The sequence below is a fragment of the Cnephaeus nilssonii genome (genome assembly GCF_951640355.1).
Source record: "Cnephaeus nilssonii genome assembly, chromosome: 9".
Classification (NCBI taxonomy): domain Eukaryota; kingdom Metazoa; phylum Chordata; class Mammalia; order Chiroptera; family Vespertilionidae; genus Cnephaeus; species Cnephaeus nilssonii.
The window spans coordinates 10,842,854-10,861,973 of record NC_137080.1 but is presented as its reverse complement, the minus strand read 5'-3'; the positions used below and the strand labels follow the sequence as shown (position 1 = coordinate 10,861,973).

The 19,120-nt window shown below is 44.6% G+C and overlaps 1 protein-coding gene across 2 annotated transcripts in view; it reads right to left on the bottom strand.

Annotated features, from left to right (window-relative positions):
- NT5DC1 (5'-nucleotidase domain containing 1) overlaps positions 1-17,794 on the bottom strand; it is a 103,078-nt gene extending 85,284 nt beyond the window's left edge. Inside the window, exons 1-6 of one of the 2 annotated variants that reach the window (XM_079780181.1) lie at positions 17,559-17,794; positions 12,080-12,171; positions 10,143-10,214; positions 6,886-6,992; positions 2,312-2,391; positions 2-86 (exon numbers count right to left, since the gene is read on the bottom strand). In XM_079780181.1, the coding sequence (XP_079636307.1) occupies positions 2-86; positions 2,312-2,391; positions 6,886-6,992; positions 10,143-10,214; positions 12,080-12,171; positions 17,559-17,651 (529 nt within the window). In that variant the 5' untranslated portion in view covers positions 17,652-17,794. The remainder of the gene's footprint in view (position 1; positions 87-2,311; positions 2,392-6,885; positions 6,993-10,142; positions 10,215-12,079; positions 12,172-17,558) is intronic. The other variant, XM_079780182.1, reaches the window with a different exon arrangement.
- Positions 17,795-19,120: the final 1,326 nt, after the last annotated feature.

Below are 19,120 nucleotides of genomic sequence, written 5' to 3'. Positions count from 1 at the left end.
CCCTTAAAAGCTGACATCTTATAATTGTGTTGTATACCAGCAACTATATCCTTCCAAAAATCAAAAGTTTTCTGACCATTGTTCTGCTAAAAAAAAATAAAATAAATTTCCAAATGTAACATATCCAATAATTCTTTTTTTACGCACAATAGAAAATACTTGGCAAACAATTACAATATCACTGTACTCAAAAATGGGGACTTATTTTCAGAAAACATACTGGGTTAATCAACTTCTCATTCTTCTAAACATGATTTAAAAAAATAAAAATCTTCCATGAAAATTACTGCTACAAAGATGTGTATACACACACACACACACACACACACACACACACACACACAACTATATTAATATAACTCATATAACCCAAATAAAATAAAAATTTCCACTCATTAGAAAGCATAAAAATTACAGAATATTTTAAACACAGGAATAAATTTACTGTTATAGCCTCTGAGACATCAGAATGTGTTACTCTGTGTACAATGGCATCAATGGGGCTACGAAGCCTGAAACCTTAAAACCCTAAAAGCTGATTACTTTAGAATTCAGTGCACGTGTACCTGAATTTCAACATAAAAGAGCAGCAAGTCTCTATAGGAGGCATGAAGGAAATTCCAAATCCAGAATGTAAATCTTTTTTATGAAGACTTTTTAAAACCAGGAAGCAAGTAAACATTACATTGAAGCACACAACCCTACAACCCTTCGCTTCCTTGGAAATATTAAGCAGTGTTTCCATCTAAACGAAGACCAACTACTAGATATTTGTATCTATTATAAAAACTCCAAAATGTTTAAAGACTGATACATTTGCTTGTAGTCACAATGAAATGAGAAACTGACTCTATCTCCTGACTCTAATAACGATTTCTACAAATACACCAGAACTAATGCTCCACAGAAACTGTCATAAACACATGACGGTAATTCTGAGTAAAAAAATAAACCATTATCTATGTCCTAAAATGAACATGATTACTGTGATTTTAAAATATAACGTATGCAAAAAGGAAAGTGATTCAGACATAAAACCAGTTTATGTTCCTAGTTCTTAAATTCTAAGTGTAAACTGATATGACTAGAAATCTATTTAATTTTGATACACAGTACAAAAAAGTGTGTATGCATTTAACTATGCTCAAAATGATTAATTTTAAAATTTCATCTCATTTTCTCTCGTTTTATATTATTTAGAATGCTTAAGGACATGTAGAATTTTCTTAATTACCTTTACTTTTTTATTGTTAATAAAACAAAGGAAATATTTTTCCAGATGCAAGTTCTTTTTTTCATTGCTTTAAAAAACCAAGTAAGCATTCATTGAACTGACATTAATCAATAATTTTGCATATTTTCTTTTTGTGTTATTTCCCTTGTCGATTCTGCAAGTTGAAAGCAAAATAAAACACTTCTATTCTTTTGTTTCATTTAAAAGCAGTGAGCTTCTATTACATAACCAGACGACATTATCTGAAGAAGCAAACAGTCTATGCACATTGTTTCTGATCCACCCCTCAAAATATGAAATGTAAAATGGGTGTGTGTGACTTGAACCACAGAAAACTAAGGCAAGGCACAGGCACTATTTTTTTTTTTTTTTTTTTGCTGGCACATGGGACCAATCAGTAGAAAATGCAGAGTCAAAGCCACACTGTAGACTTGAAGATGTCTACTATGTAAGAATGTTTAAACCTGTAGAAATTTTTTATGAGAGTTTATTTGAGCCACATTGATGACATATGGGGGAACAAGATCTCCAATGCTCTGGAGAATGCAGTTTTGCGACTTCTTTAATGCCTTTGAAATTAATGAGGAGACAAGGAAGATGACATGGAGTTGGGAGGAAGCAAGGTGGGGACTGGGTTACAGGATAGTTAACAAGGTTATGTGCTCTCTTAAGGGTGGCTACAGTTTATTTCCAAGATGTGTTAACCTAGATGCACAGAAACAATAGACAGGGCTTGCTAAAGGCAAAGACAAACCTTTTACTAAAAAGTTTACTAAAAAATTATATGCATGGGGCATGTCAACACCATAATCTGCCCAGTAAGAATGCAGATGCCAAGTTCTGTATTTTTCCCTAGACTTTTGCACCCCCTGCTGGAGAACAGGTTTATCATCCCTGGGGGAAAAATGGTCACTGCTTATTTAATTTTCCAAAAACATTTTGGCTCAATTCTCTGTGTTTCTTCCTTAGTCTCCTCTGAAACCACAAAGAGGAAGTTGAGTAAAATCTCCACTGAAAAGACATACACTGATTTACATGTATATCACAGTTTTCTAAAATAGGAAAAAACGTTTTCACCTTTGTCAAAGAGTCCACCACTCTGGCACACAGAAGAGCTCCTGGCAGGTCAAAGTAATTATCATAAAAATAATACTTCCCTGAAAAAGAACAAAATTTTAAACTGGGAACAAATTCATGCTGAAGTTATTAGAGGGAACATCTCAGACTGTTTTTTATCCTTAAGAAAGGTCAGGAATGGCTTTGCCAGAAATCTAGAGGAAAAGAGGATATCCCACATACATTTCTGCCCCCGCTCTGCTATTCTGTACCCCACCATGCTCCAGGGCTCTCCCAACCAGGCAATGGGCGAAGTTCATTACCCTGTACATTATCTCATTTCTTGCCTTTGACACCAGAGTGACCTGCCTGATCCTGATGGCTAGCTGTCCTAAGCACTGTGGGACATCCATAAACCTGTGTATCCTTAGAGCATCATTGTCAGTTGTATACTCTTCTTTTTCCATCCCCTTTCTCTCCCTTTGTGGGCATTAAGAGATGAAATTCAGTTTAAGAGTTGAATATTGAGCCCTAGCTGGTTTGGCTCAATGGCTAGAGCGTTGGCCTGCGGACTGAAGGGTCCCAGGTTTGATGCCAGCCAAGGGCACATGCCTGGGTTGTGGGCTCAATCCCCAGTAAGGGATTTGTAGGAAGCAGCCAATCAATGATTCTCTCATCATTGATGTTTCTATCTCTCTCTCCCTCTCCCTTCCTCTCTAAAATCAATAAAATATATTTAAAAAAAAAAGAGTTTAATATTGATGTGTCTTGGTTGGAGTCTAATAAATAACTTAGGAGTTTAATGAGAAGGGCTCACTGACTTCTACCCACAAGGCAAGAGGCCACTCAACTGTCAAACATGGGCTGACCTGTGTGGATAGTGAGGCTTAGTCAGCCTTGACCTATTAACTGGGCCAGGCTGCTGTCAATGCTTCTCCCAACACCCAAACTCTGAGACTGTCCTGTATGAAGGCGTCAACCCTCCACCTGCTTACAGAACAGACGGCTCATTGGGCATGAAGTGATCGGTGAGCTCAATGAAGCAAGCCTCTGAATCATGGCCAAGCCCCTTAGTCATTAGGCTCTGGACACAGAAACACTGTTCCCCAAGAATCCACTCCAACACTATTCTCTTTGCAAACTACACACTCTTTTTTAAAAAATATATATTTTATTGATTTTTACAGAGAGGAAGGGAGAGGGAGAGAGAGTTAGAAACATCGATGAGAGACAAACATTGATCAGCTGCCTCCTGCACACCCCCTACCGGGGATGTACCCGCAACCAAGGTACATGCCCTTGACCGGAATCGAACCTGGAACCTTTCAGTCCGCAGGCTGACGCTCTATCCACTGAGCCAAACCGGTTTCGGTGCAAACTACACACTCTTGGTGACCATGGAACACGGGCACATGAGTGAAACCATTGAGGGGAAGAGAACAATTTATGTTAGCGTAAGTCTCACTTCTGCAGATGAGTGATCTCTCCATTTAAAAATGAGGAAAGTGATGCGAACAGTGGCTTAGGAATTGACCAGATCTCTTTACCCAGCAAGTAACAGGGTCAATATGATCTAGGCCTGGCTCCACGTTCCTTGTGATTTCCACTATACCCGTGGTCAGCAAACTGCGGCTCGCAAGCCACATGCGGCTCTTTGGCTCCTCGAGTGTGGCTCTTCCACAAAATACCACGGCCTGGGAGAGTCTATTTTGAAGAAGTGGCGTTAGAAGAAGTTTAAGTTTAAAAAATTTGGCTCTCAAAAGAAATTTCAATCGTTGTACTGTTGATATTTGGCTCTGTGGACTAATGAGTTTGCCGACCACTGCACTATACCAAGCTGCATAATCTATCCGTTTGTGGGAGAAAAGCTCAAAAGAACTTGCTCCCTGCCCTAACCGGTTTGGCTCAGTGGATAGAGCGTCGGCCTGCGGACTGAAGGGCCCCAGGTTCGATTCCGGTCAAGGGCATGTACTTTGGTTGCAGGCACATCCCCAGTAGGGGGTGTGCAGGAGGCAGCTGATTGATGTTTCTCTCTCATCGATGTTTCTAACTCTCTATCCCTCTCCCTTCCTGTCTGTAAAAAATCAATAAAATATATTTTAAAAAAACAAACTTGCTCTCTGGTAATCGGTTGGTAAGGAAAACCATACTTATGCCAAGTCAACATCCTGAAAAGGGGTTATAAAAAACATTAGTGCTTGAAATGCCCTAAATATACTGATAGGGAAAGCACTTCACAACCCTCTGTTTAACTCGGAGACAAATAGACTCAATATACAAGGAAATGGCATGTAAAGAAACATGCTACCTGGCCATATTAATCAACATTTTAAACCTGCATATCCTTAGAGCATCTGTACTTGTAGGAGTTCACCCTGGATATACTTACAAAACTGAAAGATGTACACGTATGAAAAATGTTACTGCAGGCTTGTCTGCAATGGCCAAACATCAGACACAACACAAATGTCCCCCAACAGGGGACTGATAAAATAAATCGTGATACAGGCACTGGATGCCAGCATTTAAAAGAACGAGGTACCTCAGTGAGTGTGCTGATGTGACAGGATCGCTAAGATATAAGTTACTAAGAGCAAAGTACAGAAAATGTATGATCCCTGTGGTAGAATTAAAAAAAAAAAAGCTTTGGGGAAAAGGGAATTTTGAGGGGCAGGGGTTGGACATGATTTCTCTTCATTTTATTCCTTTCTATAATTTTTAAATTTCCTAAGGATATGATCACATTATTGTGGTTTTTTTTTTTTAATGTAAATAAAGTTTAACTGCGTTGTAGAACCACAGGCCATTTTTCTTCTTTTATATATCTCTACACTAAAAAAATAAGGTTTTTTTTGTTAATCCCCACGCGAGGATATTTTTCTATTGATTTCAAAAGAGAGTGGAAGGGAGGGGGAGAGACAGAGAGAGAAACATCGATTGGTTGCCTCCTGCATGCACCTGACCAGGGCCAGGATCAAGCCTGCAACCAAGGCACGTGCCCTTGACTGGAACTGAACCCGGGACCCTTCAGTCCGTGGGCCGACGCTCTATCCACTGGGCCAAACAGGCTGGGTTAGTATTGTTTCTTAAAAGCATTAGCTTCTTAGTATTTTGTAGAAACAACAGGCCTCTGTTATGTCACCGCCTGACCACCAGGCACCTGGAGTGAAAACAGTTGCCTAACCCACCCAGTGAAGAGCAGATAACCTTCCAGGGCACCCTCAGAGGCTCCGGGGCAAATTCAGCACCAGGGGAAGCCGCTGGTTCCCATGGAGAACAGGCGGAGCAGTGAGTACGCAGCTGGCTCAGAGTGGGCGGGTGTCCTTTGACCGCTGGGAAATACTTTATTCTATAAAACACTCCCCGTTACTGAATGGATGTCAGAACTTAGCTGTGTGCCTCGCTTCTCTGGGTTATTTACCGCCACCTGTACCTGGAGAGACAATTCTCCATCCTTCCTTGACGAAAAGGCTATCTACCCATTTAACTTCCGCTAGTTATTCTGAGTCGACATGTGCGAAAGCATTCTATGTCTAACCCCAATGTGAAGTCTCGGCATTTCCTAATAACTTACTTTATCCAGAATACTCATACTTCCTGCCATTTTCATCTCTCCACAAAAACAAGACTCTCAAAAGACTGCAAGTGTAACAAAGAAAGGAAGCACAATCAAGATAAGGACTAACTGACTATTTCCAGGTTATTACATTTTCTAAAGGAGAGCAGATGCATTTCAAAACGGCAGTGTGGGAGAAAATGGCAAAAAAATTTAGGAAAAATGAAAAACCAATAATCATGACTTTTAATAAGGTCTGGTTATAACAATGTTTTCATCATTCCTTTTTTACTTCATGCACACCTATGTCTGTAAAAAATTTCTGAAACATCTTTTCATGTGTACGCATGGTGAAGCTCTTTAAAAGACTGGGAAAAAATGCATGCCATCATTTAAAATAAAGAAAAAGAAAAAGATGAAGGGAAGATACTAGAACTGGCAGTAAGAAGGAAAATTCTAGCCCAGCCAGCATGGCTCAGTGGTTGAGTGTCGACCTATGAACCAGAATCCTGGTCAGGGCACATGCCCGGGGTTGTGGGCTCGATCCCCAGTGTGGGGCGGGCAGGAGGCAGCCGATCAACAATTTTCTCTTATTATTGATGTTTCTATCTCTCTCTCCTTCTCCCTTTCTCTCTGAAATCAATAAAAATATACATATTTTTAAAACACTGAAGGAAATTTTTAGAAAAGAGAAGGAAATGAGTCTGGAGAAATAAAAGTAAGGACTGAGCCCATAACAAACTGATAAAAATACAGATTCCTAAGGGAGGCATTACTCCTAAGTGCTAGCCTATTTCCTCTAGAACAAGTGCTAGAAAAGGAGCATCAACAAAACCTTAATTAACACAGAACCAACTGCCAGAGAGAAAGCAGACGGATGTGGAAGAAAAACACATCCTAGTTCTATAAAACCACAGTTGCTTCCTTGTACATCATGCCCAGCAGGACACGAGAAAGGCCTTCTTCATGTCCTCATGGAGCAGGGTCAGGGTCCAAATAGAAGGAGAGGGGATGGCAGTGCTGCCCACGTGAGACATACCTGACCGGAAAGCCATCCCAGTGTCGGACATGAAGTACTTCCACTCCCTCCGGCCGTACTCCTTGGCCAGCTCCTCGGGGGCCAGCATCCTGGTGCCGTGGCTAGCCCTGGTTTGGGGAGATGAGGGACACTGCTCGTCAAGGGCTCCCTTGAACCCCCCTCCCTCCAGCCTGGCTATTGTGGATCCCTTCTAAAATGAACAGAAGTTCTGTTTGTTTCTGTTTTCCACTGGATGGCTTCCCCACTGAGGAATCTATAAGGCATTTCTCTTTACAGCTCCGGCTCCTCCTCCATTCATCCACCAACGAGCCAGTGATGAGGAGCAGCTCACCGTGTGGACCTATAATGTGGAAACTAGGAGCTGGAACCTCTCTGGAAGGAAGATGACCCTTTCCTAAGAAACGGTCATGTAACTATGAAGGCAAGGTGAACCTAACTGGAACAATTGAAAAACCACTGTGTGGACTGGGTCTGGGAGCAGGAGAGAAAAAGCAGCAGGTAGGAGCGTTAGCGTGTGAGCTGCGCCAGGTCCACAGGAGAAGTGGGGGGAGCCTGGCACCTGGGGGTGGCCAGCTTGTGGGCACAGGAGACTGTGCAGATGAGCGAGCATCCTGCCCATTCAAGGACATAACGTAGCTAAAAATACCGTGCGTGGCAGTGCCATAAATGTGACACAACTTGGGACAGCAAGACAGGATGTAGCTATTTCCTGTGCTCACAATATGGCCCCTGCATCAGCTGGTCCTGAGGAAAGCCTCTTAGCCTATAGAGAAACAGCTGATATTTTATGTAGTTTATTATGAGAAATGATAATGCTAGAAAGTATCATTTTTCTTTGCTTGGGGTTATATTACGATAACAAAGCAAAATTAAGGGAAAAAGACATGGAGGAAAAAATCACAAACAGGTTCCTTTTTCTAAGGAGGTTAATGTTTTAGAAAGTGGTATGTAGAGATGGAAGAATCCTGAGTGGGAGCTATGATAAGACAAGGAAGCTACATATTCAATGGAAGCAGGCATCAAGGAGATAAGCTCAATTCAGGAGAAACTGCAGGGTAGCTAGAACTTGAATGGAGAGGGTCAGACTTGCAGGAGGGGTGTTGGGAGGGGAGGTGAACGGACATAACAATGAAAGAAAGAAGCACCACTGTGGATGCTTTCCATTCTTTAACTCAAGGACTTGAGATAGACAAGTACATTGTGATAAAATGATAGCCAAGTTAAAGGTCACAGTCAGAGCTGCACTGTGTGTATGCATGTATAGATATAGATACATGCATACATACACTCTATCTCTTGTTGCCCAAGGAAAAACATGCAAACAAATAACAAAATAATCAGAAGTGAGGCCACGCCAACAGCTGTAGCTAGCAGCACCTTAAGGGAAAGTCTGGGGGAGAGCAAGAATTTGTAATGTGCAAAAAAAGTGATGTATCAAAAGGGAGAGTATGTATAAGAAGTAACCTGCTCTGAGCACCCTCTCCTTGGACTCTTAGTATAAACTAGAGGCCCGGTGCACGGATTGTGAGAGGGCACAGGCCAGGCTGAGGGACCCCACTGGTGCACGATCAGGGCCTGGGAGGGACCATGGGAGGGCTCCAGGGCATGTCCAGCCCATCTTACCCAGTCCTGATTGGCCAGACCCCAGCAGCAAGCTAACCTACCAGTCAGAGCATCTGCCCCCTGGTGGTCAGTGCGTGTCACAGTGACTGGTTGAACGGTCGAATGAACGGTCAGACACTTAGCATATTAGGCTTTTATTATATAGGATAATAAATCGCACAGCTGCATGGCCATGCTGACTTACTGTACTATCAGCATTGGGGGAAAGATAGATGCTCACTCCGTGATCCCTCTGCAAGGCTCAGAGCAGTAACAGCAACTGCTTCTCAAATGAGTGCCCTACTTTTACCAACACTCAAAGGGTTGGACTCACCCTGAAAGGAGGGAAGGAAAGGGAGGCAGCAGTGAGTGCAGGAGAGGCTGAGGAAGGTTTGAACAGTCTGAAACACCTTCCAGAAGGAGCTGGGACACTACAGAATCCTGCACGATGGGGGCAAATTTGGATAAATGGAGGAAGAGAAGTGTGCACAGACCATAAACTTCTATCCCACATCTATTCTCTCCTCCCACCTTAATAAAAATAATTCCTACTTTATTCCAGGTACCTACATACCCACCTAACACAATGTAATTCCCAAGCTCCTTTGCAGTAGGGGTGGTCAATGACGGGAAGCAAGTTATTAATGTTCTACTATATTTCCTGCAAATATTTCTGATGAGCTAAATTTAAAGAAACTAGATGTTGAAGCCTAATGCTCAGATTTGTTACTTAAATGACTCAAAGGATTTATACAAAGACATGCAGGCACACAGATTATCTATCATCTGACTAAAATAATGGTCTTATTTAACTACTAGTGGCCCGGTGCACGAATTTGTGCACATTGAAAGGAAATTAGAAGAAATATTTTAATATTGCTATTCGCCCTTTCTCTATAATAGAAGTGTCAACCAAATTCATGATTGACAATGACAGATCGAAACACATGCGTGCAATTGGTGCCAGCAAGAGCTTTATATGTATCACGCATGTGCGAGTCAACTTAGCCTTATATAGATATAGAATAAACCGGTTTAATTAGACCTGCTTTCTAATTTAGCTAAACTTTTTCCAGCCCAGTGAAGCACCCCAACTTCTCTTTCAGGTAATTGTCAGCAACACAGCAGTAAATTCCAACACAAAGCAGATTATTATTGTAGATCATGCAGGGAGAACAAAGGGTAAAATATTTAACTGCAGCAGTGTTTGACTATATTCTGTGCAGTGAGAAAACCTGAAGTCATTTTAAGGTCCACCATTTCTTTCTCTTCAGTCGGGTCAAGTTTCTAAGCTTTCTAAATCTCCGTTTTCTGGCTAACAAAAAGAAAATAGGATTCCACTGAGTCTCCTATCTATCTACTCCAGGACTTCTGTGAGGATCAAATGAGATGAGGCATGGGAAAACACTTCACAGATATTTGGTTAAAGTGTGAAATGTTTCCACCTGTGTTCCTGGGCTGAAGAAACTCCAAGGAGGCTAGTCGCTAGGGAGAGGAAGCTGGGCGTTGCTACGTGATGTCATTACCCGGATGGACACTTGGCATGTTAGTTTTTATATATATAGATAGATAGATACCTTAACAATAAAATATTACAGAGTAATAAGGTGTCCTGAAAAGAGTAAACTTTTGACTTCAAAACTACATTTTATTACCTGAGGACGGTGCCATTATCTGCAAGTTTAATGAAGTTTCCATCTTCCAGATCCAATGCCAAGCCCTTGCAACTAAAACAGAAATATTTGATTCCCAATCAATTCATGCATTTACCTAACTCAAAAGATAATAATCTATATTCTACATTATGAATAATCTATATTCATAATGCAAAAAACACATTCTCCCAACCAGGAGAATGATACATTAATCTAACAGTTAAGAATATACAAGAACTCTAAAATTAAATATCATCCACAGAGAAAGTATATAAAGAAAACTGTTATGGGAGCGAACAAAGGACAGCATGTTTACTTTCTAAAATTCTTAAACTTTTTTTTAAAATATATTTTATTGATTTTTCACAGAGAGGAAGGGAGAGGGACAGAGAGCTAGAAACATCAATGATGAGAGAGAAACATCGACCAGCTGCCTCCTGCACCCCCCCCCCCCCCCACTAGGGATGTGCCCGCAACCAATGTACATGCCCTTGACCGGGATCGAACCTGGGACCTTTCAGTCTGCAGACCGACGCTCTATCCACTGAGCCAAACCGGTTTCGGCTAAATTCTTAAACTTTTAAAAAGAGAAATACAAACTCAAAGAGAAGCAAAAATGAACCTCATTGCATGTCTCTGTTAAAAAGTGAAAATGGTGCCCTGGCTCGGTGGCTCACTTGGTTGGTGCATTGTCTTGAACACTGAAAGGTTGTAGGTTCAATTCCTGGTCAGGGCAGATACCTAGGTTGTGGGTTTGATTCCCAGTTGGGGAGTGTCTGGGAGGCAACCGATCAATGTTTCTCTCTCTCTCTCTCTCTCTCTCCTCCCCCTCCCCAACCATCCCTTCCTTTCTCTGGTAAAAAAAAAAAAAATCAATGAAAAACACATCCTTAGGTGAGGATTTTTTAAAAAGTGAAAATGTTTTTATTAAATAAAACACACACACACATTCATATTCTGCAAGTTCAGATCTTAGCCAGAGTCTTTTCTTACTCTTTAGAATTTGCCCTAATTTAGGTCAGGTTATAAAACTAGCCCTCTGGGCAAGGTATATTATTGAAAAAACAAACAAACACGAAAATAAAGTCAAATATTAAGTTTGGGGAGAAAAATGGATACAGACTCATTATTATAAATAATAAAAGCAAAAAGGTATAATAGCCAACAAATACCAAGGGAATTAAACAAAAAATGGCAAGTACTTTAGAAGTATAATTTACTTTGGTCCACAGTAAAATTTCCAGAGTCAGCAGTTTCATACAGTAAAATGGTCCTGCTTCTCCTTTACAAAAGGGATTGAATAACAAAGGGCTAACCAAACATTGGAGGAATGCATAACGGAGGAACACCGTTGTGTTAGGATTTTTCATGGGTTTTAGGATTATTATTAATTTTCAACTAAACAATGTAAAGTGGTTTAACAGGATTTACTGTTTGGTTTTGTCATCTAAATGAGGAAGAACGACAAAGGAAGCCTTGAGAATCCTAACCCAGAGAGGGAATAATCTAAGAGTCTTAGACAAAGGAATGTCTGTCCAATTGCAGAAAAGCCAAATGTCCTAATTCAGATACTTATCCAAAACATGACTCTTCTTCTCCTATACTTCTGTATTTGAAGAGCAATAAAGAAAACTTTTTAAAAGATAACATTTTAGAGATAGTTCTTATAACCTCCAAAACTCTTAATAATGACAGATTTCACCAGGTGAAAATATCCAAATTAGTCACATGCCCTCTTGGCTTGTTTTCATATTTGAGTCTAAACTTAAAGTAGAAAGGACATTCATTCATTACACATAAAATTTTTTAGTAGAGATGGCATTTGGTCCTCTGGCTCCATTTCACTTTCTGCCTCCATCGAAGAGGAGGCATTAACGTTTTATCACCAACAATTAGAAATCAGAAGGGACGTGCAAACCTTAAAATCAAGGACCTACCAGAAGTCCCAGTCCTCTGGAGTCACAGTGAGCAATTCCTTGTCATATCCTTTCTCCTTGACCAGGAACTGAGCAAAGCTGTGATAAATGAGCTGTAGACAAAGGGAAAGAAAAAAGAGAGGTTAAATATAAAATTCACTACTCATTCTGAATTTCACAGACCTGAAGACCTGATGGAATCACTCACGAGGCAGTGGGGGAAGGGAAGATCTTAATTATAAAGCTCTTCAGTTTAATGCCCTTCACAAGCCATTAAACCACCCCTATGAGCCCCAGTACCTGTAGTGTCTTTTTTCCCCCTCCAAAATTGTACCATCATCGGTATACAACTAGAGGCCCGGTGCATGAAATTCGTGCACTGGGGGGGGGGGGAGGAAGGGGTGTCCCTCAGCCTAGCCTGCACCCTCTCCAATCTGGGGCCCCTTGGGGGCAGTTGGACATCCCTCTCACAATCCAGAACTTCTGGCTTCCAACTGCTCGCCTGCCTGCCTGCCTGATTAACCCTAACTGCTTCTGCCTGCCAGCCTGATCACACCCTAATCACTCCCCTGCAGGCCTGGTCACCCCCAACTGCCCTCCCCTGCCAGCCTGGTTTCCCCCAACTGCCCTCCCCTGCAGGCCTGGTCCCCCCCAACTTCCCTCCCCTGCAGGCCTGGTTGCCCCCAACTGCCCTCCCCTGCAGGTCTGGTCGCCCCCAACTGCCCTCCTCTGCTGGCCCGGTCACCCCTAACTGCTCTCCCCTGCTGGCCTGGTTCCCCCCAATTGCCCTCCCCTTCAGGGTTGGTCCCCCCGCCAACTGCCCTCCCTTGCAGGCCTGATAGCCCACAACTGCCCTCCCCTGCCAGCCATCTTGTGGTGGCCATCTTGTGTCCACCTGGGGGCAGCCATCTTTGACCACATGGGGGTGGCCATCCTGTATATTGGAGTGATGGTCAATTTGCATATTACCTCTTTATTATATAGGATTATACAGCCAAGGACAATTATTCATTTTTCTCCTGAATTCCAAGGGACTGGAGATCATTAAGACTTGGCAAAGCTTTGTAAACGTATTCAACACATGCCGGAGACAATAAACATATGGTCCACTTTATGATGACACCTATGCTTGGTCCAGCCTTGACGAAAGGCCCCACCTCAGGTGATAAAGTTAGTTCTTGTCTCAGGGCCACAAAGTGGAGGTTGCCCCCGTGGCCCCGCCCACGTCACAAAGCTAAGTCAGCCTGCACTCACGGGGAACACGCCTGTCAAGGAAACCTAGCATATACCAGTCGCAATCCTCCAACTCAGGTGTAGCTCACCTTACCTTAGGAAATAGGACCTGTCCGCCTTAGAAGGGAATCCCTGACCTCCTAGCCAGTCATCTTCTGTTTCTGTGTTGCCTCCTCTAATGCTCTCTCAGCTCACTCTTGCCCAAAATCCATCTGAGGGAGTGGTCCACTGCTGGGGAGGCACTGTCCCCCAACCCATGGATTGTTTTCTCTTGAATACAGGACGTCAAATGGGTTACTTAGTTGTTTCAGTCTTCTGATTTGACACAAAGGAGTCTCAATGAGAGAAACACATGGGCACCAGGCAGGTGATACCAGGAAGGAATCTGCGGCCTCCCTCCATCGGGTGCAGGAAATACCTCTTACTTTTCCACCATAAGGAAAACAGGAAAAAGAATGGAAGCCTCTAGAAGCAAGCAGAAAGCAACAAAAATGCTTTGCTGATCGTTGACAGATCTGATTTCTCACCACCAACAAAATCCCAGCTTTTGGAGTGAAGTATCTGTTTTGTTTTTAAAGGGCTGGCTCAGTGTTTCAAGAACTGTGCTTACCAAACAGAAAGCAGGCAAAAGGTGGATGAAGGTCTACATCAGCCCCAACCCCTTCTCCTTCAGTGTTCCTGGGCCAGCATCGCATGCACTTGAACCTGAGGCAGACCGTGGTCGGGGGCCAGACTCAGCAGTGTGTAGGAGGGCACACTGAGCAGCCTGACCCTCCTCTACAGATGCTAAGACAAGACAGGTTTAGACAGCATGGGATGGCACGGTGAGGGGTGGGGGGAAGAAGAAAGGCTAGACACGGCAAAGGAGTGGGAGAAGGCCCCCTGAGGCGATGTTTTCACTGACACCTGCAAGAGCAGCACTTGGCTGGGTGGATCCAGAGGGGAGGGGACAAGTTCAGGGGGGTACGTGGCTGAAGTTAGGGGCTAAGGAATGAGTGTCAGGAAATGAGTGTGGAGAGGGCAAAGGCTCCTTGTCAAATAGAGCTGCTCGGTGTGGTAAAGCTAAGAAAAGGCACTATAAATGCACTCGCATGCAATGCAAGGTGGCCTTTATCCCGGTCAATTGTAAACAGACACACATTATGTCAACACTACGTATCAACAGTTCTCCACCCTGTTGGCGATTCACAACTACAGGTGATGGTTCTTACAACCACCCAGAATTTCCAAGCCTATAGGACAGAGTGGGGCCCAGATGGGGCCCCTACAGGATTCCTGAAGCCTGCTACATAGATTTTTATTCAATCATTCCAAAATACCAATGCGCATGTACCGAGTCATTCTGAAGTACAACATACTAAGGACCATAAAACACACACACTCATGATCCTGCCTGCAAGAAACGGGTGCCACGGGATTAACGGATGTAAAGAGCTTAGAGCCGGGCCTGGCATACGAGTAAATTCAGTTTAGGTGTTGCTATTCTTATCAGTCACGCCGTGGTTTTAAAAAGGGCCCTGATGTGTAGCATCTGCCCATTTTCAAGATATACATACTCCCACCTTGGTCAGCTTCCAGCTACCAAGTGCACAGTCTTAGGCTTGCCTCTGGCCACGGCACTTTATTCCGTTCTGGACAACGCTTCTCACCCCCGGGGCAATACTGATTACGGACATGCTTCCAATGGGGTCAGCTTCCTCCCTGAGACAAAGGAGCCTTTCTCATAGGCTGCCAACCGGGCACCCATAGCTGTGTTTCTTCCCTCAGAGGAAACACTTCTGTAACAGAAGACAATGGGGTCAACGTGCAAGAAGCAGAGAACACGGGTGCTGAGAAAAGCAGGGGGCTCCGTGCTTTGAATCCCCTCACCACAGGGGACCCGAACCAGCCTTTCAGCACTCAGTCCCCGCCAAGGCCACTTGAAGGCCTGTATGTTACCTGTGTATCCCCAACTCCATTACGGTGTTCAGCTCACTGCAGGCCCTTAATAAAAGATTTCTAAACCGAACAGGACCCAAAGCACACGAGGTTACTGTTTTCAGCCTTTAAGCATCACATATATTCGAGGCTTGTAGTAAAGAATCCTTGTCTTCAAGGATCTTATATTCTAAAATCTTATGCTCGCACATGCATAATTTTGGCTCTAACATGACAGTGGTTTTTAACAGTATTTCTTCCAAATGAAGGTGACTACAGAGGAGATGCAGAAAACATGAACCAGGAGGGGATTTTAAAGGCACAGAGGGAAGAAAAATATGAATCAAAGACCTAGAGGCCTAGCCGGCAAGGCTCAGAGATTAAGCCTTGACCTATGAACCAGGGGTTCAATTTCCCGTTAGGGCACATATCCGGGTTATGGGCTTGATCTCTAGTGAGGGGCGTACAGGAGACGGCCGATCATTGATGTTTCTATCTCTCCCTCTCTCAAATCAATAAAATATATACATTAAAAAAAAAAAAAAGACGACCTAGAGCAGTGGTTCTCAACCTTTCTAATGCCGCGACCCTTTAATACAGTTCCTCATGTTGTGGTGACCCCCAACCATAATATTATTTTCGTTGCTACTTCATAACTGTAATTTTGCTACTGTTAATGAATCGTAATGTAAATATCTGTGTTCTCCGATGGTCTTAGGCGACCCTGCTAGCGGTTCTCAACCTGTGGGTCGCAACACACAGGTTGAGAACCGCTGCTGTAGAGCCTAAGACCATCGGAGAACACAGATATTTACATTACGATTCATTAACAGTAGCAAAATTACAGTTATGAAGTAGCAACGAAAATAATTTTATGGTTGGGGGTTACCACAACATGAGGAACTGTATTAAAGGGTCGCGGCATTGGGAAGGTTGAGAACCACTGACCTAGAGGAAGTAGTGGCCAAAGAATCAAGTAGTAAAGAAAAGCCTTCTTAACTTTCAATATAAGCAAGGGAACATGTGTACAGAGGGAAAGCATGAAGTATAGCAGCAGGAACAGCACACTAGTTTTGTTTAGCATCTGTGCATAGAAAACACAAGTGATCCCGACTCCGTTTTGACCTTTGACGGGCACCTGAATTGCTTATTCGGACACTTACCTCACCACAGTGTGGAGCCTGGGCGACGTCCGCACCAATGGCCTGGAGCTCTGCTCATCAGTGGGTGAGGCTTTAAAGTGCTTTGGGTGGTAACCATAAAAGCAACACTTGTACGTGCCAGACAAGTGGAATTTACTTGTCTGCCAGCACTGCTCTAAGCATTATACATCTATTAACCTATCTAACCTTTCCAACAACCTTGTGAAGTAAATCCAATTATTGGTCCCATTTGACAGAAGGGGAAACTGAGAATAGACACGGGTTAAGACGCAGAACTAGTAACAGAGGAGCTGGTGCCCTAAGCCAGGCAGACTGGCTGTGGAGTCCTTGCTTGGAAACACTGTGCTCTTTAACTAATTTTTTTTTCTGTTTGGATGTGTAGATCTTTGACCACAAAAAAGGGAAAAACATTCTGCTAATTTTTCACAGTGTTTTTGGAGAACCAAAGGAATTGGGGGGGGGGGGGTACCATCCAGTAGAGGGTCCAGGTGTGGAGTCATACATACTCCACTTCCCCCTCCCTTCCAAAGCACAGTGCGGACCCACACTTTGCTGGCTGTTGTTAGGATTAAACTTACTAGCATTCAAGGTGCATGGCGCACGCAGTAGGTGTGCGATGGTTATTTTCTTCTCTTGGTTGTAAAGCACAATGAGGGCTAAGAGATCTTAGTGACTTGCTGGCTAATGTTCCTTCCAATACACTCCACAGCCTGTCCCTGGCTGCGGTGCTCAACACTGACAGGTGGTCGCGTGGACGTGCAAAAGGAAAAACGCTGCCCAGGAAGACACAAGCCCTTCCCCGGGTGGCTGCGGCGGCGCGCGGCTGGTGCCCAAAGTGACTTGCAGAGAAGTCCCAAGGCCTGGGATCTGCAAAGGACACCCCCGTTCCTCTAGCCCCGCCCTTCCTCTGCCCTAGGAACTGTTTCCCCTGCCCGATCGCGCCCAATGTGTCCTTCCTCCCCCCGCCCCCCCCCCCCCCCCCCCGCCTTTTCTTCCGTAACCGGCTCTCCAACTTGTCTACCATCAGCCCGTGCCCACCGCACCGGATGGGGCCCGAGGGTGCTTCCGCGCAAAGGCGCGGCGACTGCAGGCCCCCGGCAGCGCGCCGCCTGAGCGGGGAGGGAACTCCAGCCCCGGCAGCTACGGAGGCTGCGCTCCGGGCGCCCCGGACCCCGCGCGCCACTCACCGGGGCGCTCTCGGGCAGGTTGTAGCGACACAGAGTGTGGTCCAGGTCGAAGCCGACCACGTCGCAGGCGGCCAGGGAGAAGTGCTGCGCCATGGCTGCGCGGGCAGGACCGCAGAGCGGAGAGCGCGCCGGCCCAGACGCTGCGGGACGGGACCTGCAGGACGCGGCGGGACGCGGCGGGACGCGGCGGGGCGGGGCGGGGCGGGGCGGGGCTGCGTCCGCCCCGGGCCGCGGCGGGGCGGCCTGTAGCGCTTCCCGCGCCCGCAAGCCCCGCCCCGCCGCGCCTCTCCCCGCCCCTCGCGCGTCCGGCCTCCCCCGCGTCCCGGCGGCCACTTTGCGGTCTTGCACTGCTCATCCCGCAAGCGCGCTCCTGCCCCCAGGATTCCCGAAGGCAAGGTGGGACCTGGAGCTGTGCCAGGGCTGCAGGAATTGAGGGTGCAGCTAAGCCCTCGCCACACAATGAACTGGGGCTCCCCTTCCTTTTGCAGGCGCCGGGGAAGCAAGGAGACGGTGAAGTTAGACTTGAACCAATAGTAGAAGAATATGGAGATTTTATCCACTTACGTTCCTCGGACGCTATTAGCCTAGGATTTGGAAGATCTTTTTGCCTAGGAGATCTTTGATCTTGGGATGAGCCAGAAACTTTAAATGCCATAGTAAATTCCTAAGTAAAAAACACCCCAAAAACTCAACAACCCAGTTACAAAACGAGCAAAGGCCCGGAATAGACATTTCCCCCAAAGAGGAAAAATGGCCAACAGACTTAGGAAAAGATGCTCTACGTTACTGATCACCAGGGGAAGGCAAATGAAAAACCACAATGAGCGGTCACCTCACACCTGTCTGAATGGCTATCATCAGTAAATGAACAAACAAGGGCTGGTGAGGGAAGATGCAGAGAAAAGAACCCTCGGGCACTGGTGGTGGGAGTGGAAAGGGGTGCAGCCACTAGGGAAACAGTCTGGAGATTCCTCAAAAACTTAAAAATAGAGGCGCCATTCAGCCAGCAAGGCCACCTTTAGGTATTTATATGAAGAAATCAAAAACACTAATTTGAAAAGTGTAAGCACCCCTATGTTCATTGTAGCATTACTTAACAATCGCCAACTTAGGGGCCCATCAATGTTACTGGAGAGCAACCCCAGTCCGAGGGGGCTCTGCCCTCCTTGGCTCTTGTCACGCTCAGGAGAAAAAATTCAGATGAGTGACAGAAAACAGTGTTTAAGCAAAGTAAGCTAATCGATTAAGGAAGCAAAGAAAGAGAATTTATTAAGAATACACTTGGTGCCGAAACCGGTTTGGCTCAGTGGATAGAGCGTCGGTCTGCGGACTGAAGGGTCCCAGGTTCGATTCCCGTCAAGGGCATGTACATTGGTTGCGGGCACATTTCCAGTGGGGGGTGTGCAGGAGGCAGCTGGTCGATGTTTCTCTCTCATCGATGTTTCTAGCTCTCTATCCCTTCTCCCTTCCTCTCTGTTAAAAATCAATAAAATATATTAAAAAGAAAAAAAAGAAAAGAATACACTTGGCATAAAGCACAAGCCGCCACCTCAGGTGGACTG